This window comes from Eriocheir sinensis, chromosome 28 (assembly GCF_024679095.1).
Source record: "Eriocheir sinensis breed Jianghai 21 chromosome 28, ASM2467909v1, whole genome shotgun sequence".
NCBI classification, from domain to species: Eukaryota; Metazoa; Arthropoda; class Malacostraca; order Decapoda; family Varunidae; genus Eriocheir; species Eriocheir sinensis.
The window spans coordinates 16558843-16579359 of NC_066536.1; the positions used below are offsets into that span (position 1 = coordinate 16558843).

At 44.1% G+C, this 20517-nt stretch overlaps 1 protein-coding gene across 4 annotated transcripts in view; it reads left to right on the forward strand.

Annotated features, from left to right (window-relative positions):
- Positions 1-20517, forward strand: part of LOC127004636 (cell adhesion molecule DSCAM-like) — a 53969-nt gene that overhangs the window by 26052 nt on the left and 7400 nt on the right. For 3 of the 4 annotated variants that reach the window (XM_050872683.1, XM_050872685.1, XM_050872684.1), the window contains exons 3-4: positions 7819-7976; positions 19691-19901. In XM_050872683.1, the coding sequence (XP_050728640.1) occupies positions 7819-7976; positions 19691-19901 (369 nt within the window). The remainder of the gene's footprint in view (positions 1-7818; positions 7977-19690; positions 19902-20517) is intronic. The other variant, XM_050872686.1, reaches the window with a different exon arrangement.

Consider the following 20517-nt stretch of genomic DNA (forward strand, 5'->3'; position numbering starts at 1 on the left):
ATTCATGCTTCTCCTTCTTCTTTATTGGTATTCTCATTTATTACTATTATCATTACCATTACTAGAATTTTTTGTTACTGTGTTTTTTTATTCCTATCAGTGTGTTTGTGTTTATTATAGATATCGGTGTTTGTGTGTGTGTGTGTGTGTGTGTGTGTGTGTGTGTGTGTGTGTGTGTGTGTGTGTGTGTGTGTGTGTGTGTGTGTGTGTGTGTGTGTGTGTGTGTGTGTGTGTGTGTGTTAGGAGGTGCAAGGAGGGAAGCACGGTCGTTACTCTTGGTTTCTGCTCCCTCGTTCCTCATCTTTGCCTTTCTTCCTCCTCCTCCTCCTCCTCTCCTCAGCCTCTCCATCACCACACTCACGGCCTCTTAAACTATACGCACTGGTCTTTACAACCCTAACACCTTCATCGTCACCACAGCGGATAAAGCCACCTATGCTGTCCTCTTCCCTACCTCCATTTTCGCTACCATGACCACCAACACCAAAACTATGCCTTTACTGTCCACTCAGACGCTTAAACCTCCACTATTACAACCGCTACTGCCATCCTTCAAAACTGGTATTCCTCTTTCTCTTTATTGTCATCTTCAGTATTATCTTCTGAATTACTGCTGCTGCGATTCATTTATCTACATCAACGCTGCTAGTTATTTCCTGTCGGTATATATCTCTACAGTGACTTCTATAATCACATCAAGCATTCAAATTCACATATACACGACACACGGAAGCTATTCATTCCACGCTATCTAACACCCTTGACACTCACTATAAGCACCAATATCATCATCATTTCATTTTACTGTCATTCTTCATCATTATTACACCATCCACAACCTTATCACCATCTCCACACAACTCCACCAAAACTATCACAGACTCCACGTACCACCTTCACTACCACCACCACCAGCACATGCTCCTGAGTACCACATCACACCCTCGTTATCACCCTCATCACCATCACCATTACCATAACCCCCACTGACTCCATTACACGTTGAACCATCACCATTACCCCCACCATCACAAGCTTCCCCAAGTACCTTCCCCATTACATCCACTGTCCCCACCACTACCAGCTGCTTCTGACTACATCCTCATCACCACTATCACCTCTCCCTCCTCTATCTCACGGGCTAATCTAATCTTCATCCGGAGTTCGTTCACCATCACCAGCTCCACGCGCCTCATCCGCCATCACCATCACCACCACCGGGCACCACATTACTATCACGTTATCACCAGGTTATCGCCCTCGCCCTCCGCCTCTCCTCTAAAGGGATGATCTGGTCCTGTCCGGGCGGGAGGAGTTCGTTCACCTGAGCCTTTGAAAAGCCTCACACCTCACTGCTCGGGGATGTTTAAGATTACCAGGGCATTTTGTTCTTGTATACCTTAACCTCGTGTGTAGCAATGAATGAGAAATGGAAGAAGAAAGAAGTGCATACAATATAAAATTTGTTAATCAAAAGAAGACGCCGAAAGAAGGAGAGAAGAAAAAGTTGCGTGCTTTAGTTATATAATATTATTTTTTTACTAATTTAAAACAGCATCCATAGGAGAAGGTAAAGGTGCGCGTTCTATTCACCTGTTAATTAAAAGAGTACCTAGAATATATAAGGAAAAAAAAAGAAAGATGCATCCCATATACTTTTAACACTTATAAACTAAATTATAAAAACGTGAAAAAGAAAACTATCATATTTCACATACCATAAATTCATAAAAGTAGTTAGGTGTGTCTGTGTGTGTGTGTGTGTGTGTGTGTGTGTGTGTGTGTGTGTGTGTGTGTGTGTGTGTGTGTGTGTGTGTGTGTGTGTGTGTGTGTGTGTGTGTGTGTGTGTGTGTGTGTGTGTGTTATACCAAGAAAACCCGCGTTAAGACAAGAGGAACACGCGTTATACTTTTTCAAAGACCCCTGAGCAGCGTGATCCATGGGCAGGAAACTCCATTAGCAGAAGGATGTGAGGGAAGGAAAGGAATGGGAGAACAAGGGAAGCAGGAAGGAAATTAAAACAATATGGGACAGAAGTGTACATTGGAAAGGGAAAGCTAAACAAGAATAACGTAGAAAAAGGGAAATGGAAGGAGAAGGGGAGACAGAGGTAGTTGTAATACGTTCAGACAGAAGTTCTACTCACCGTGCACATCTGGAACCTTCGTGGCGGCGAGGGTGTTGTCCGGCACCATCGAGTTAGCCGTCACGCACACCACCTCCCTCCCATGGTCGCCGGTGGAGGGTCATAGATCACCCTTTCCGGCGGTCGTGTTTTGGTTAGACGTCAACTGTGGAGGGAGAAAAGAGAGGGTGGCTAAGCTCTTTTAAGACTTTAGTGAACAGAGTTATGGTACGACAAAAGGAATAGCTGAGGTGTCAAGCTTATAATCCGCTAGTACAGTATCGACACCTCTCTAAGCGAAACTCCCCTCTCATTTGGCCTCTCGTTCTTTACTCTTTTACTGGTCCGGCGTTGAGTGGACTTCTGTTTTTCCTGTTTGTTATGCCGTTTAACTGTTTCCACTGATGTTAAAAAACGTAGATATGTGAAAAATTTACTAATGACGGTATAATAACAAACAGGAGATCGTTGCAAAGGGAAGGAAATGCTTGACATGATAAAGTATTTTTGGCACCTTTAACAAGTCGTCTGAAGTCCACCACACCACCGGCTCCCAGACAGCAGCGGGACAGAATACGCAATCTCTAGATGCATATCGCTACACGCCCAACAGTGTTCCCATCTCTTCTCTCTCCCTCGTCATGTCCAAATAAATATTCCATCACGCTCCCTCATTCTATCAATACCAGCAGGAACCTTTTTCATCCCGGCCTGTATCTTTATCTTCCTCCTCTTTCAGCACAACGCAAAAGCTACATATATGCCGAGTACGTTTCTTTACTTCGTGTCTCCCTCAAACTCACTATTGCAAGAGTTATCTGGTGCCCTCGTGTCCTCGTCCCTTCATGCAGTTTAAATGAAAAACTCTTGGGAAAGTCTGACATCCTTTTATTGCTTCTTCTTCTCCTTCTTTTTCTTCTTCTTTTCTATGTATGAATTTAAAGTTCCTCGGGCGGGAAGTATTGAAATCTGGTTGGAGACATCCCTAGACTTCTGCAAGCGAAGGCGTGAATGATATGTATGCATCAGTGCACACATCCGTCACCTTGGTCACCTCACCTTTACTCCTGCATTACAAGGGGATACATTATAATTTTTTATCACCATTTAAAATTTCAATGTGATATATACCTTTATTTTCTTTACTCTTTTGTGTGTATCCGAGTGCAGTTATGTATGACTGGAATAATGAAAAAGTAACTACACCCTGTTCGCCCTATATCAAAAAGTACGCGGTCGAACAAAAAACAAACGATGCTTCATACCAGAAAATACAAAAAGGAGGATGGAAGAGGAGGAGGAGTAGGAGGCGAAGAGAGGAGGAGGAGGAGGAGGAGGAGGAGGAGGAGGAGGGGAGGAGAATGTAAAAAAGAGAAACCCAAGGAAAGAAATACTGAAGAGGAAGGAGAGGGAGGATGGAGGTGGGGGGGGGGGGTGCCAAGAGGAAAAGTAATGTATGAGAAAAGGGCAGGGAGGGACGGAGGGAGAGAAGGGGGAAAGGATGGAGGGACGGAGGGAGGGAAGGGGGAAGGGATGGAGGTAAGGAGGGAAGGAGGGAGGGAGAGCATTAGGGAAAAGTCTGATGAGTGTTGGGCTTTGCATGGAGAAGGATATGGAGGAGGAAAGTAGGTTAAGTGAATTTAGAAAGAGAGAGAGAGAGAGAGAGAGAGAGAGAGAGAGAGAGAGAGAGAGAGAGAGAGAGAGAGAGAGAGAGAGAGAGAGAGAGAGAGAGAGAGAGAGAGAGAGAGAGAGAGAGAGAGAGAGAGAGAGAGAGAGAGAGAGAACTAAAACAAGAAAGAATAAAAAGAAAAGGAGAGAAAAAGGAACAGGAGACAGAAAAGGGGATTAAGGTAAAGTAAAATTGGGGATACACTAAGCTACGCGTGGCCACAGTGCACATCTCCGTTTCAGAGACCATTAACCCCGGGGCGAAGAGAAAATAGGACACCCGGGTTACCACAGTTTGCCTCCCCCAAGATCCCCCAGGTACCCATTTATGGATCAGCCCGAAAGGTAGAATGAACACCTGGGAGAGATTAGCGCCTACTGCTGCAAGACGGGAATCGAATATATGCCCGCGGATTCGAAGCTAAGCGTGCTAACAACTACACTGGGGACAGAGAGAAAGGAGAGGAGAGGTAAAATTATCAGGAAAAGAGAGAGAGGAGAAATGATGAAGCTCCGGACGGTCCGAGGATGTAGACAGATAAAAATGGAGAATAAATTATGCAAAAGACATGCAACCCGTGTTATTATTTACGAGAGAGAGAGAGAGAGAGAGAGAGAGAGAGAGAGAGAGAGAGAGAGAGAGAGAGAGAGAGAGAGAGAGAGAGAGAGAGAGAGAGAGAGAGAGAGAGAGAGAGAGAGAGAGAGAGAGAGAGAGAGAGAGAGAGAGAGAGAGAGAGATACATATTTACATACATACATATATACATAGACAGACAGGCACACAACGACACTGAGACTTCCACATTCATATCACAGTTGCTCTTGTTGTTCTTGTCACTACTGATGTTGTTATATCCGGGGAGACAGCAGGGAAGGCATGGGAAGGCAGGCAGATGGGAGAGAAGTAGGAAAACGGGAAAGCAGGAGGTTAAAGCAGAAGAACGGATAGGACAGGAAGGAACAGGAAAGGTACAAGATATAGACGAGAGAGGGAAGGGAGAGAAAACAGGGAAGACGAAACTAGACGTGGGAAGATAAGGAAGAGGTGGGAGAGTAACAAGAGACAGGTATTGAGGGAGTTTGGGAGAAAGAAGGGAGGTATGTGAGGGGGGTGAATGAGATGGGAGGAAACAAGCACAAGAGATAGAAGGGGAGAGGGAGGGGGACAATACGAGGTAAAGGAAGAAAGACCTATAGTGGGCAGAGACAAAAGGGAGAAGTTGGGAGACAGGAAGAGAGAAGGAAGTGAAGGGAGGTGAGAAGGGAAAGTGGAGTGGATGCAGCAGACTGGATGGAGAGGGAAGTAGAGGGATGGGAAGGGGGCGTAATATGCTGAAGTAGGACAATAAATAATGGTGGAGGTAGGAGGTGATGACAGAGAGGGAGGGAGGAGGGAAGAGAGGGGATGCAGGATATTGGGCGATGACGTGACAAGATAACGATGAGGTGATGAGAGATAAAAGGGGTTAGAACACGGGAGGGGAGGATGGGAAGGGAGGGGAGAACGGGAGTAGGGAATGGGATGGGGGGGGGGGGGTGAAAACAACAGCAACAGTAGCAATTGTAACAAAGGCAACGAGGCAGGTTTATGGCGCGTAAAAACACACACCGACAAAAAATGCAATAAAAAAAGCCGAGTCAGCGATACTCGGCATTACCGTTCCCGATATGACGTGGGCGGCGGAAAAGCGATAACTATTAAAGGCAACGGCACTTTTACCCCCCTACCCACCCCCACCCCCACACACACACATACATACACATATACACACACATAACCACTACTCCTGCTACTACTACTACTACTACTACTACTACTACTGCTGCTATTACGTTAGTGTAGGGGAGTGGTAGATGAAATTACTTTGGCAGAAGAAAAGAAAGCAGAGGAAAAAGTGGAAGAAGAAGGAGCAAAAGATGAAGAAAAGGAAGAGAAAAAGAAAGGGAAAGAGGGGGAGAAAAAGAAGAACGAGAAGGAAAAAGGAGGAAGGAAAATAAAACAAAAGAAAAAATATATAATCGGAAAGGTATTGATGGAAAAGAAACAGATACATTGCAGTACGAATAACTGGCAGGTGATGGAGCCTGGAGCAGTGGGTACAGGGAGTAAAGAGAAAGATAAGTAAAGGGAAGGGATCAGTCCTGGGTCAAAGGGTGCAGAAACCTAAATGTAAAAAGCCTTGCCAAGCGCGTTCACGGTTAGCTTCCTCGGAGTGCAGTAAAAGGGAGGAAGAAAGATGGAGAGATAACCAGAAGGACACAACGTTAGTAAAATCATGGGAGAGTGAGTGAGTGAGTGAGTGAATGAGTGAGTGAGTTAACAGATGAATTAGATTAAAGGAGGGAGTTACTGGCGAAGAAAGGAAGCAAAAAAGAAAAATATTGTAAGAGGAAAAGGTGAAATAAAATATAAAATGAGGAAAGATAAAGGTAGTTAGAGAGAGAGAGAGAGAGAGAGAGAGAGAGAGAGAGAGAGAGAGAGAGAGAGAGAGAGAGAGAGAGAGAGAGAGAGAGAGAGAGAGAGAGAGAGAGAGAGAGAGAGAGAGAGAGAGAGAGAGAGAGAGAGAGAGAGAGAGAGAGAGAGAGAGAGAGAGAGCAAACAGGGATCACCTAGGGCAGTGCATCTACACGGAAATATCTAAACCACAAGTCTCTTAGGATCGTCCAGCCAGCTGCGAGGAGGAGGAGGAGGAGGAGGAGGATAAAGAAAAGGAGAAGGAAAGGGAGGAGAGGGAGGGAGGAGGAGGAGGAGGAAGAGGAATATCTGTATCCTAGTTAAAATATGTGACGAGGAAACAGAAATAAGTGAACAGGAATAATGAATGCAAGGATGAAGGAAGAGAACGAGGGAGAGAGAGGGAGGAGTTATATAGTAAAGAAATAGAAGAGAAGGGAAGAGAAAGAATTGTGAGAGGAGGTTTAGGATGAAAGAGCAAGGGAAGACGATAAAGGAATATGTATGGAAGGGAAATGGAAGTTAAAACGAATAAGTAAATGCAGATGGATGGAGAGGAAGAAGAGAAAACGAAAGGGAGAGCAACGAAACAGAACGAAGTGATCTATGAACTATACGAATAACAAAGGAAAATAAAGAGGATGAATGGAAGTAGGTTAAAAAAATGTAGGAAAAATGAAAGATGGAGAAGAGGAAAAAACGAAAGCCTAAATTAAAGGAAGAAAAGGAGATAAAGCGACAGTGGAAAAATATAAAAAAGGAGTCAGAAGAAGTAAAGAAAATTCAAAAGAAAGAGAAATATGACAGACGGAAATACGGATAATAAAATAAAAAAGAGAGAGAGGAAGAAAGGAAAACTGGAAAAATAAATGTGGAGTGAGAAAGAAAAGCAAACAAACACTTTTTCTCTCTTCCCAACACACACAGACATCTACACTCACATACCCACACATACCCACCCCCTCACCCCCCTCCCTCACACAATCACCTCACCCCCTCACCTCTCCCCTCCTCACACCTGTTTATCGCGGCAACACCTCACCTGCCGGAATCCCCAGGTGAGGGTCATTACCTGAAAATTAGCCCCGCTGCGTTCCCTCCCATCACACCTGCCGCTCTTCCTCAGCTTCCCCTCCGGCGGGCAAAGATTCACGCCATTATCGAAGTGAGTGAGAGAGAGAGAGAGAGAGAGAGAGAGAGAGAGAGAGAGAGAGAGAGAGAGAGAGAGAGAGAGAGAGAGAGTAATACCAACACAGATATGGACATCAACACACGCATATTCCCACGTCCTGGAAACCATAATTTTTTGCTTTACGGCCCGGTGTTGATATTGGTTTCTCTCTCTCTCTCTCTCTCTCTCTCTCTCTCTCTCTCTCTCTCTCCTTTCCATTTTCACTCCCTCCCCCTCTCCCTTTTCCTTTCCCATTCCTTCTCCCTTTCTCTCTCCCTATTCTTCTTTTCCTCCCTCTCCCCCTTTCTCTCCCAGTCTTTTCCTTTTCCGCTCCCTCTCCCTCTCTTTCCCTCTCCCTCACACTCCAATCACTAACCCCCCTCTCTCTTTCCCCCACAGGCGTGCCTCATCCCCCACCCACGCCTACGCCCGCGCCTGCACACTGCCGCGGCTGCCCCTACTTCCTCAACACGCCCACGCACATCGTCACGGCTGTGGGCGCGGACGTCAACCTCACCTGCGGCGTCAGGATGCTGGGTGACCGGCAGGTAAGAAGCGTAAGTGATTGAGTGATTATTATTATTATTATTATTATTATTATTATTATTATTATTATTATTATTATTATTATTATTATATATCTTTATTATTGGATCGGCGTCTTTGCTACATCGCTGAGATCTAAGTGGAAGCCAAGTCTTCTGAGGTTTGTTACCCCGAAGAGACGGGAAAATCGGTGTTGTAAAATATTGAGACTTAAGGAGGAAGAGGTGGAGGAAGGGAAGGAGGATGGATAAAAAAAGGCACAAGAGGAATAACAAGAGGAGGAGAAGAAAGAGAAAGAAAAACAAAGAAAAAAAACAAAAGAGAGAGGAGGAGAAGTAGGAGCAGGAGAGGAAAAAAGAAAAGGAAGAACAAGACGAAAAACGACAAGAGAAAGAGAAGGATAAGGAGGAGAAGAGAAAAAAAGGGAAGGAAGAAGAAGAAAAACAACAGCAATAAGATGAGAAGGAGAAGGAAGGGGAAAAAAGGGAATGGAAGAACTAGAAAAACAACAACAAATAAAACTACAAAAGATGAATGAGAAGGAGGGAGAGGACGGACTGAAGGAATGAAGAAGAAACAAGCAAGAAAAAAAATCAACAAAGCAAGTAACGGAACACTTAGGAATCTTTACAAGCGGCGAGTGAGTGGAAGATGAGGAGCGAGAAGCGAAACGAAGAAAAAAGGAAAAGAAAAACATGGATTCAAGACGATGATGGGAGAAGGGAAGGAGGGGAGATTAGAGAGAGAAAAAGACTTGAAAGCATAGAGGAGAAGGAGCTTAAGTACGAGAGAAATGATGGAGAAGATAGAAAAAATGGGTGAGATATATAATACGATGAAGATGTAGCAGAGGAGGAGGAGGAGGAGGAGGAGGGAAGGGAAGGGAAGGGAAGAGAAACGAAAAAGAAGAAAAAGAAGAAGAAGAAGAAGAAGAAAACAACATCAACAACAATAACAACAAAAAGAATCAGAATTAGAATAAGGAGAATAAGAAGAGAAAGAACAACAGCAAGAGCAACAACAAGAAAAAGAGAGAGGAGGAGGAGGAAGAAGTGCAAGAGTCAGAACGAGAGGAAGCTGACGAAACATGGAAACACGGAAAAAGAGGCTCGTTTGTGAGAAGGCTGCCTGCTTTAGTGATTTAATCAATTACGATCAATGCCGATGTCTGTGCTGCTTCGCTTCGCCTGCATTCCTTGAGTTGGAGGAGGAGGAGGAGGAGAAGGAAGAGAAGGGGAGGAGGAAGAAGAGAAGGTGGACGATAATGATGATGATAATGATTATGGTGAGGAAGAGGAGGAGAAGGAGGACGAAGACGAGGAGGAGAAGGAGGAAGGAGAAGGAGGAAGAAGACGAGAAGGAGGAGGAGGACAAAAAAAAATGAAAGACAAGAATATGAAATGGAATAGGAGGAGTAAAAGGAGAAAGATAAGGAGGAACAGTTAGAGAAGGAGGAAGAAGAGGACGAGGAGGAGAGAGACGAAGAAAAGGAGAAGGAGGAAAGAGTAATAACCTGAAAGACAGCACGATAAAGCAGAAGAGGAAGAGGAAGAGTAAATATGACCAAAAAAAGAAAAATGTCAAGCGAGTCCTGAGAAGAAGATTGAAGAAGCTTACAAGGAGAGGGAAGTGAGGAAAAAAAGCTAATCAGGTAAATAAAAGGAGATTGAAGGAAAGCAGGAAGCACAAGAAGAAGAAAAAGAAGAACACGAAGAAAAAGAGGAGAAAAAGACGAAAACAAAGAAAAGAATAAGAAAAAGATGAATGAAAAAAAGAGGGAATGCAGAAGTTATCATAAAGAAAACACAAATGCAAAACAGAATACCAAAAAAGAAGAAATAGTATGAAAAAAGGACAAAGAAGAAAAATTATAGGAGCAAGAAGAAAAAGAACAAGATCGAAAACGAGGAAGAGAAGCAGGAGGAGGAGGAGGAGGAGGAGGAGGAGGAGGAGGAGGAGGAGGAGGAGGAAGCAAAACCAACCAAGAGGAAAACACCAATACACACTTCTATTAACTCGTCCGTCCAAGTTAAGAAGAAAAAAAAAGAAAAAGAAAAAAGAAAAAAAATGTGAAGGACTCCAACACACACACACACACACACACACACACACACACACACACACACACACACACACACACACACACACACACACAAGCACACACGGAGCATTGATTGGATGAGGAGGAAATCTTACGTTGTCTTCCTCGTGTGGCGCCGAAAGAAGACAGAGCGAAAGACGGAAAAGAAAATCAGGGAGACGAAGAAAAGACCGACGTTAAGAATGGACGAAGAGAGACAAAGAGTGCAAAAAGACGGAAGGAAGAGGAGGAGGAAAAGTTGGAGACGACTATAAGAGAGAGAGAGAGAGAGAGAGAGAGAGAGAGAGAGAGAGAGAGAGAGAGAGAGAGAGATAGATAGAGATAGAGAGAGAGAGAGAGAGAGAGAGAGAGAGAGAGAGAGAGAGAGAGAGAGAGAGAGAGAGAGAGAGAGAGAGAGAGAGAGAGAGAGAGAGAGAGAGAGAGAGAGAGAGAGAGAGAGAGAGAGAGAGAGAGAGAGAGAGAGAGAGAGAGAGAGAGAGATAGATTTAAAAGACTGTAAGAAGGGAAAACCATGAGAGAGAGATGGACAGGCACAGACATATATGTTTATACACACAGATAGACAGACACAGACAGTTATAAAGAGATAGATGCAGATACAGACGGAAAGACAAATAGACACACAGACAGACAGACAGATAGAGAGACAGGCAGAGAAACAGATAGATAAATAAACAGACAAACACAGTTAGAGAGAGACTTACAGACTGGTTGATAGGATGCAGTCAACACAATGAGATCTGTTTTTTTTCTGTTTTTTTTTCCCCCAGTGTCTCATAACTTTGCCGTGGAGCTTCCCTTGTCACACACACACACACACACACACACACACACACACACACACACACACACACACACACACACACACACACACACACACACATGCACACAGTTTTTTTTCTATTGTTGTACGTAAAGATAAGGACAGAGACAAGAAGAGAAAATAAAAGCAAAAAGAAAACATGAGAAAATATTATGCGAGGTCAGAGGAGGAGAAGGAGAGGAAGAGCCAACATAGAAAAAGAGGAACTAGTGGAAATAGATTAGAAGTGAAGAGGAAAGGATAATAAAATGAAAGGAGGGAAAGGGAGGACAAATAAGAAATAAGCGAGAAGGATATAGGACATGAAAAGACTGAGAGATGGGACGGTGAAGGAGGCGAGGGTCAAAGCGGTAAGATTAGATAGAAGATGAGTGAGGATCAGAAGGATGAAGGATACTGATAGAAGGAGAGAAAAGAGATAGACAGAGATGGATAAGGAGATAAACAGACAAATAGATAGGAAGGCAGGAAGATAGATAAATAAAGAGAGAACTTCAGTGTCGCTAATTACGATCATAACCACAATTCAGTCAGCAAAATATGGGTGTTCGGGGCTGACACTATTTCATTTGGGCGGCTGTGTGTGTGTGTGAAAGGCGGCAGTGGTGGCGGTGGCGGTAACAAGGGTATAGTGACGATGAAGATACGGTTGGCTATTGAGACAGAAGGGTGGAAAGAAAGATGCAGAGACAGTGTGAGGTGAATGGAGAGGAAAAGACGAGAATCCAAGTGACAGATGGCAGGATATTGAGACGGGTGTAAGAAGAGTCAAAGGTCGGATGGGGTGAATGAAGGGTTAAGGAGGAGACTTCAAGTGACTGATGACAAGAAGGGTTCAGAAAGACGCCAGTTTTCGTAAGCCTTTTATTCTTTACTCTTTTACTGGAGCGGGGAGCGGTTGGCTTTTCTTTTCTGTTCGTTATGCCTTTAAACTGTTGCCACTGACGTAAAGAAGCTGAAAAAAGATAAACTGCGCTGAATAGAGGTCGAGGCAGTGGAGGAACAAGTTAACATTCCAAATCTGTGCCGCAAAACATCTCTCCAGGAAGCTCAGCAGGATTAGGAGTGATATATCGCGCGCCGAGGGAGGAGCTGCATGTCGCGGGGGAGTCGTGCGAGGGAAGAAGGATGGGGAAAGTAAAGAAGAATGAGGGACGCAAGTTTACAGCACCGAGACTAATATATAAGAACGCGAAGGAGTTAGTGGAAAGAAGACATTAGGTGGGGTGACTAGCGATGGGTGGGTTCAGGAAGATGTTATACGGGGGAAAGAAAAATATGAAAAAAAAGAATAGTATGAGGAATAAAAAGAAAAAGTAGACTAAGCAGAAAAAGAAAAAAAATGAAAAGGAGAAAGGAAGAAAGGGAAAGAAACAAAGAGGGAGAGAGAGAAGCGAAGAAGAAAAAGAAGAGATTGAGAAAGAAGAAAACGAAGGAAAAACAGAAAAAGAATGAAAACTAAAAATAAAAAGATAAAAAGGAGGAAGGAAGGAAGAGAAAAGAAGAAATGGAAGGAAAGAAACCCAAGCAATTGAAAACTCGGGAATCTTTAGAGTGGACGAGGAAACGGAGGATGAGACGAAATGGGACATGAAAGAAAAATAAAAAAGATAAAAAAAGAACAAAAAAACAAGACAATGGGAGAGAAAAGAAAGGAAAGATTAAAAGTGAAAGATTTAAAAAGAAGCAAAAGAGGAGAGGAGCTGAAGAAGAGAGTGATGATAGGGAAGAGAAAAAGAGAGGAAGTGGGAGGCAGTTGAACGAAGTGGTAGAGGAGCAAAACCGAGAAGCAAAATCAATCATCAGGAAAACACCAATACACACTTTTATTAACTTTCCTGTCAAAGTCAAGAATAGAGGAGGAGGACCAGGAGGAGGAGGAGGAGGAGGAGGAAAGGAGGAGGAGGACTATGGAGAAGGAAGCAAGGAAGGGCTCGGGATAATTTTCAGGAGGAGGAGGAAGGTGGAAGAGATGAAGAGGAAGAGAAGGGACAGAAAGAAAGAGAAAGAGAAAAAGGACTATGGAGGAAGACACAAAAAAAAAACAGAGGATAAATTTCAGGAGGAGGAAAGGGGGAGAGAGGAGGAGAAGGAGGACGGGGACGAGGGGGAAGAGTAGGAAAGGAGGTAAGGAGGGAAAAAAGGAAGAAGCAAAATATGGAGAAGGATGTAAGGAAGGGCTGGGGACAATTTTCACGTCTCGGGTCACGGGGTCGTACAATATTGGGTCGGTGTGTGGTAAGTTAACTCGGGGACATATTTCACGGGCGGCCTATAAAGTAATTCCAAGGCCTCTATATGTTCTGGTAATAGAGAGGCGATCTATATAGTAGTTCCCCCTGACCTGTATATATCCTAGTCTTGGCGGGAGCTGGGACTATTGCTTTTCCTTGTCTTCATGCGCTCTCCCTTCTTTACATTCCAGTCAGTATAGGGCTAAGTTGTTGTTGTTGTTGTTTGTCATATATATAAATTATTTCAACGATAATTATATCTATTATTATACTCATTTGTAGCATAGTGCTTCTACTGCTAATTATTAGTGCCTTTATAAGTTGTGGTATTATTATTATTATTATTATTATTATTATTATTATTATTATTATTATTATTATCATCAAGAGTAGTAGTAGTAGTAGTAGTAGTAGTAAAATTATCACCAGCAGTAGTTGTAGCAGTAGTAGTGGTAATAACAGGAGCAGCAGTAATAATAATACCTGTAATTCCACCATCATTGTAGCAGTAGAATTGTTTTTATAACAGAAGCGGCAGAACAATGACTGGATAAAAAAAAAAAAGCGGTTTCGCGCTACTGTAGCAGAGCCGGCGGTGCAGACCCAACGCGAGAGTCCCAACATGAGGCACTTGCAGCAATACTAACACTGAAGATACAACACTCGCCCCACCACGACCCTCCCACTACCACCACCAGCACCCCATTGCCCCTCCCAACCACCACCACGGCTAGCAATGACTCTGCAAGGAATACCTGAGCACTGCATTCAAGACACACACACACGATGCAATAATAACCTAGAGCTAATTACACCATCCCCCCTCCCCCTCCCCCCAGCCAGCAACACACACGGATGTCAGTTCCCGGTAAAGTAGTACACAACACAGGCAAGCCGACAGACAATTACATTATAAGCAAACAGAGGACAGCGGACGTAATTACTTCCGCACGTACGTATTAATGAATCCCGCTGGGGCCGTCGCAGGAAAATATAAAGTACCAATACGTGTAAAGCTGAAGGCATCGCTATAGTTCTGTCTCTACCTTCCCCTCCAGCACCTGTCCCTTTCTCAACTTTTCCTACACACATCCTCTTCACTTCGCCTGTATTTCCTCCTGCCTACGACTTGACCTTTTTCAAGACGCCTCTTCTCCCAAAATTGACCTCCCTTTTGGCAACTTCTTTTTTTTATAGGAGCAGTGATGAGCAGACTTTTGAACTTGCCTTTGAACTGTTTCCTTTGATGTAAAAATCGTCTTCCCTCTCCTCCTCCTCTCTTCGTAAACAGATTTATGAACCTGTTTTTTCCTCAACTTCTCCTCCACGCTTCCTCTTCACTATCTCCATTCCTCTATCTGTCGTTCCCTCTCCTCCTCCTATCTTCGTGTCAATTTCACAAGTTCTCCTCCCCGTTTCCTCTTCACTATCTCCATCCCTCTCTCCTCCTCCTCCTCTCTTCGTAGACAGATTCATAAAAAACACTCAACACTAAGGCGAATATAACAGGGCCGAGAGTAATGGCTCTGACCCGTATTTACATCAGCTGAGTTATTACATAGAAAACTGCCACTAAAAAGGTACTTATGCCTTGTAATAATTACCCGGCCTCTCGTAAACTGGCACATAAATTACACACACACACACACACACACACACACACACACACACACAAATATCTACTCAACTTTTACGCAAACAACCACACGCATATGCAGCCCCCCCACCCCCCTCACCCACCCACCCACACACACACACACACACACGCACACAAATATCTACTCAACTTTTACGCAAACAACCACACGCATATGCAGCCCCCCCCCCCTCACCCACCCACACAAACACACACACACACACACACACACACACACACACACACACACACACACACACACACACACACACACACAAACGTTTTATTTATCGCACAATTATAGGCTGCAGCGACAAGCACATTTCCACTGTTGTTTTAAAAAGAAATTCCCTTTGCGCTCCCACTCGCCGTAATGCATTCGGCACTAGCATTGCCATTGTGTCATCAGTGTAATTATATTCATTTTGTCTTTTCATAAAATCAACCTCGTTAGTCCGCGTTAATGGGACCCTCGCGTGCTTTTTCGTCCCATCATTCACGCGGCGCCTTTACTCTCTTTTGTTCGCCTTGTTTTCTGCAGGCTGGACTTGCTATTAACGATCATTAGAGAGGAGTGAAAGAGAGACAGAATGAGAGAAACTTTTTAAGAGGAGGAAGAGGCGATGAGATACAGGTAGAAGTGGAGACGACACACAAAAATACACGATTCATTAAAGATGGGATGAGAAAGGATAGGAAACTTTTAAGAGAAGGAAGAGGTTATGAGATACAGGTGGAGGTGGACAAGACACACAAAAATACACGATTCATTAGGGATGGGGTGAGAAAGCATGGGAAACTTTTGAGAGAAGGAAGAGGCAATGAGATACAGGTGGAGTTGAAGAAGACACACAGATATACACGATTCATTAAAGGAATGAGAAAGGATGGGAGTTTTTTGAGAGGAGGAAAAGGCAATGAGATACAGGTGGAGAGAAGGAAGAGGCAATGAGATACAGGTGGAGTTGAGGAAGACACGCAGATATACACGATTCATTAAAGGAATGAGAAAGGATGGGAGTTTTTTGAGAGGAGGAAAAGGCAATGAGATACAGGTGCAAGTGGGGAACACACACATATACACTTCCTTAGAGAGGGGGTGAAAGAGAGAGAGGGAAACTGAGAGAAGGAAAAGGCAATGAGATACAGGTGCAGGTGGAAAAGAAACAAAAATACGCGATTCATTAAAAGTGTGAGTAAGAATAGGAAACCTTGGAGAGGAGAAGCAATGAGATACAGGGGAAGGTGAAGAAGACACACATACATATTCACAAAAGATACACGCACACACATACACACACAAAAAAAACCCTTGTGAGAAAGAATGGGAAACTTTTGAGAGGAGAAAAAGCCCAATGACATACAGGCGGAGTTAGAGAGGACACACATATGTACTCACAAAAAATACACGCAGACACACACACACACAAAAAAAAAAAAAAAACTCAACATGATGAATATAGACAAGTGATGTTTAAACAGTGAGCTACATCTTTTTTTTTAAGTGATATCTTATTACCTGCAAATATTAGGCCCCCCCCCCCCGCACACACAATCACACACATATATAAAAACGGCAGGAGGAAACACAAATTATCAGCATGGAATAACATCGCAAAAGAGGAGAAAAAAGTCAACGTTGCTCTCTTCACATTCTAAAACAACTACAAAAAAAAAAAGAACCATCAAAGAAAACGAGTGAAGAAAAAAACATCAGCCTAGCAATCCTCCAGCACTCACAAACAATAAAACACACCGATAAACGCCCGATAAAACAAAAACAAATAAAGAGGAGCCTGCACCTGCCCCGCCCCCAGGCCAGGTGCGCCACTGATTGGAGAGGTAAATAAACGCAACGGCGGAGCTAATGAGGGGACAAGGACCATTACGGAGCTATAAATCTGAAGTGACTGACTGACTGACTGACTGGCTGAGAGGGGAGGGGGTGAGCAGGAGAGGGAGGGAAGGAGGGTAGGGATTGTTAGAGGAGAGGAGGACGGGAGAAGGGGAAGAGTAGAGAGGGATAAGGGAGGGAGGAAAAGGGATGGATTGATGGAGGAGACTTAGAAAGGAGGAGAGGGGAGAGGAAAGGGGGAGGGGAGGAAGATAGGAAAAGGGGAGGAAGGTAAGGGATTGATTAGTAGAGGAGAGGAAGAAAGGAGGAGCATGAAGATAGGGAAGGGAGGGAAGGGGAGGTTTGATAGAGGAGACGAAGGAAGGAGGAGGAGAAGAGGGGAGATGGAGACAGGGGAGAGGAAGAAAGGAGAAAGTTAAGCAGGGGAGAGGTGCGAAGAAGGGAGGATTGATAAAGGTGAGAAAAGAAGGAAGAGGAAAGGGAAAGGGATGAGATGGGGGAGAAAGAGTGAAGGAAGAGATGAGAAAGGTACAGGTGTGGGGAGGGAAAGGTTAAGTGGGTAGATTAAGAATGTATGCGAGTTAAAAGGGCGAGAGGTGAGGAGAGAGGAGACTGATAGGGAAAGGTTATAAGTTTGAAGGGAGAAGGTGACGGAGAGGAGGAAGGGAGAGAGAAGTGAGGTGAAAGAGACACAGTATTGCCTAATTAACTCTCCCTCCACGGCGCTAATGATCTCAGGCAATACAGGTGACTCTCGCTCTCTCTAATTAGGATGATAAAGTGATAACGTTCCTTGCATGAGTGTGTGTGTGTGTGTGTGTGTGTGTGTGTGTGTGTGTGTGTGTGTGTATGCGTGTGCGTGTGCGTGTGTGGCCTGTCTATCTACCCACACATCACCTTTATTTAGTTCCCATCTCATCCTCGTCTTCCCTCTGGTAGCAGCATCACCGCCATATTGTCCATCGCCCCAACCATCGGGTACGTCCGTCAATGGGAGCACCGTAAGGAAACACGAGCCAAGCAGATAACAATTTGAGCGTCACTATGCAAAGTAGGAGAGGCGGTGGCTGAGTGGCGGGCTGAGTGCGGGCGTCACTATGCAAAACCGTGCTCGTTAGCGCCACCGACAGGCCGGGCACGCCACCATTGCCCACGAAGATGAATTACAGCCACAATGGGTCTGCACATGGGCAACAAAAGAGCGGTGTTGGGTGTATGACCTATCCTGGAATGAAATTAATAAATCTTTGGTACAAGGAACCCAGACAGACCAATTAACAAAACAGCCTCAACAAAGGTATAATTTAATGTATCAATTTCGAGAATCACGATTACACAAATACTATCATGATTATTTCCGGTACAAAACCATTACACGGGGTTGCAGCTTAACGTTGCAATAACAGCTTTGATGCGGCATACATTAAAATTGTGCTTGGTGATTTATTTTAATCCGTATCCACAACAGACAAGCTTACATTTACTTTTTATTGACACAACACTAAAAATAAAATAGATAGTTAAAGATAGATGCGTATATATAGATTGTTAGACGTAGCTCCCTGCAATATTTACAGATAGATGTGTATATATATATATATATATATATATATATATATATATATATATATATATATATATATATATAGATAGATAGATAGATAGATTATTAGACGTACCTCCATTCAATAGTTACAGATAGATGCGTAAATATAGATTGTTAGACGTAGCTGCCTTCAATAATTATAGATAGATGCGTAAATATAGATTGTTAGACGTAGCTGCCTTCAATAATTATAGATAGATGCGTAAATATAGATTGTTAGACGTAGCTGCCTTCAATAATTATAGATAGATGCGTAAATATAGATTGTTAGGCGCAGCTGCCTTCAATAATTATAGACAGATGCGTAAATATAGATTGTTAGACGTCTCATCCTTTATTCTTTTATCCACCACATCTCTATTATCTTCTCATTACGTGTTTCCAGCTGCATCCTAACGCCATCATCACCCAGCATCATCTTCGCCTCTTTTCATCTCTCTTTTGAACTCTCAGCATCCACTTCAGCCTCAGCCTCACCATCTCTCTCCCTTCGTCCCTCTCCTGCCTCTCCCAGCACCACTCTTCCACTACACATAAATCTCTCTCACTCGTATACGAATGGACTACAAAACTTATTTATCTATTAATTAATACTTTATCCTCTTTGTTAATACGTTTTTGTTTATCTTCAGTTTAAACCTCAATTAATCCTGCTTTTCCCATTACTACGGGTTTAAGCATCGTTTTTCAGTACAATAGTTTTATCCACAACCCTTTCTTAATCCCCTTTACTCACTTGGGTACTCGAGCGAGATCACCGAAGAATCCTGACTAAGCTTCTTATCTCCACGCGTGTCGGGAGCACCATTACGCCCTTACCATATATTTTTTTTTAACGTCGGATTGGTATTTATAAACTTATGTGGTAAGTTTGGCTTTTAAATTTATCCCTAACATTTCCTCTTTACGCGTTCAGAGCTTCATTCTTTCACCTCCCTCAACCACCATCCATAAATTTTCCCCTTTTTTTTTATTCCTCATCTTAATTACTCATCCATCATCCATTCCATTCCTTTTCCTTCCCTTCCCTTTCCGGAGCACCACAATTAAACCGTCTCTTCCCTTCCCTTCCCTTTCCTTCCCTTCCCATCCCTTCCCCTTCCCTTCTCGAACCTGAACACCACTAACACACAGTCTCTTTCCTTCCCTCCCCCAATCCTTCCATTCCCTTCCCTCCCCTTTCATGAGCACCACTAACACGCTGTCTTTTCCCTTCCCTCCCCAATCCTACCATTCCCGTCTCCTCCCTCCCCTTTCATGAACACCACTAAAACACCGTCTCTTCCTTTCACTTTCCCTTTCTTCCATTCCCTTCCCTTCCATTCCCCTCCCTCGCCTTTCATGAGCACCACTAACACAATGTCTCTCCCTTTTCCTTCCCCTTCCTTCCCTTCCCATCCCTTCTCCTTCCCTTCTCGAACCTGAACACCATTAACACACCGTCTCTTCCCCTTCCTTCCCTTCCCGCAGGTGTCTTGGATCAGGAAGCGGGACCTGCACGTGCTCACCACCAACACCTTCACCTACACCACCGAGTCGAGGTTTAGCGCCGTGCACGTGGAGTCCTCCCCCTACTGGGTCCTCAGCGTGACGCGGGCGCAGATCAACGACTCGGGCGTGTACGAGTGTCAGGTGGCGGCCCAACCCAAGATCTACAAGCAATTCAAGCTGGATGTTGTGGGTGAGGTTGTGGGGTGGATGGGGGGGAGGGTGAGTGGTGGGTGAGGGGTTGAGTGACGTGAGTGTGAAGAGGGTACGTGGCTGAGTGGGGTGTGTGAGTGTGTTGTGGGGTGAAAGGCGTGTGGGGGGTGAATGAGATGTATGTAAGTTGTTTTAGTAAGTCAATGGGAAGGATAGTGGTAGATGGCTGACGAGTGTTGTTGCTGTTGTTGTTATTGTTATTGTTGTTGCTGTTGTTGTTGAGCGGATTATAGTGAAGTGGATTGTGAGTGTGTGGCAAGTACGTGAGTGTGATTTATGAGTGGTAAAGGAATGGGTCTGGAATGAGTAGCAAAAACAGTTAGTATTGAGTAGGTTATAGGTGTGTGGTATGTGAAGTGAGTGTGTGAGCGTGGGTGAGTGTGAGAGAGGGTCGTTCGGGAGTGTGGAAGGGGTGGAGAGTGGAGAGTGTTTCAGGAGGTGGTCTTCAAAGCAGCGAATAAAGGTGTGTTTCGAAAAGGCTTGTGTGGTGGGGTGCGAGGATGCAGAGTGCTGGAGGAGGAGGAGGAGGAGGAGGAGGAGGAGGAGGGAGGAAAGAAGGAAGGAAAAGAGAAGATGGTGCAGTTAAATGTGAAGTA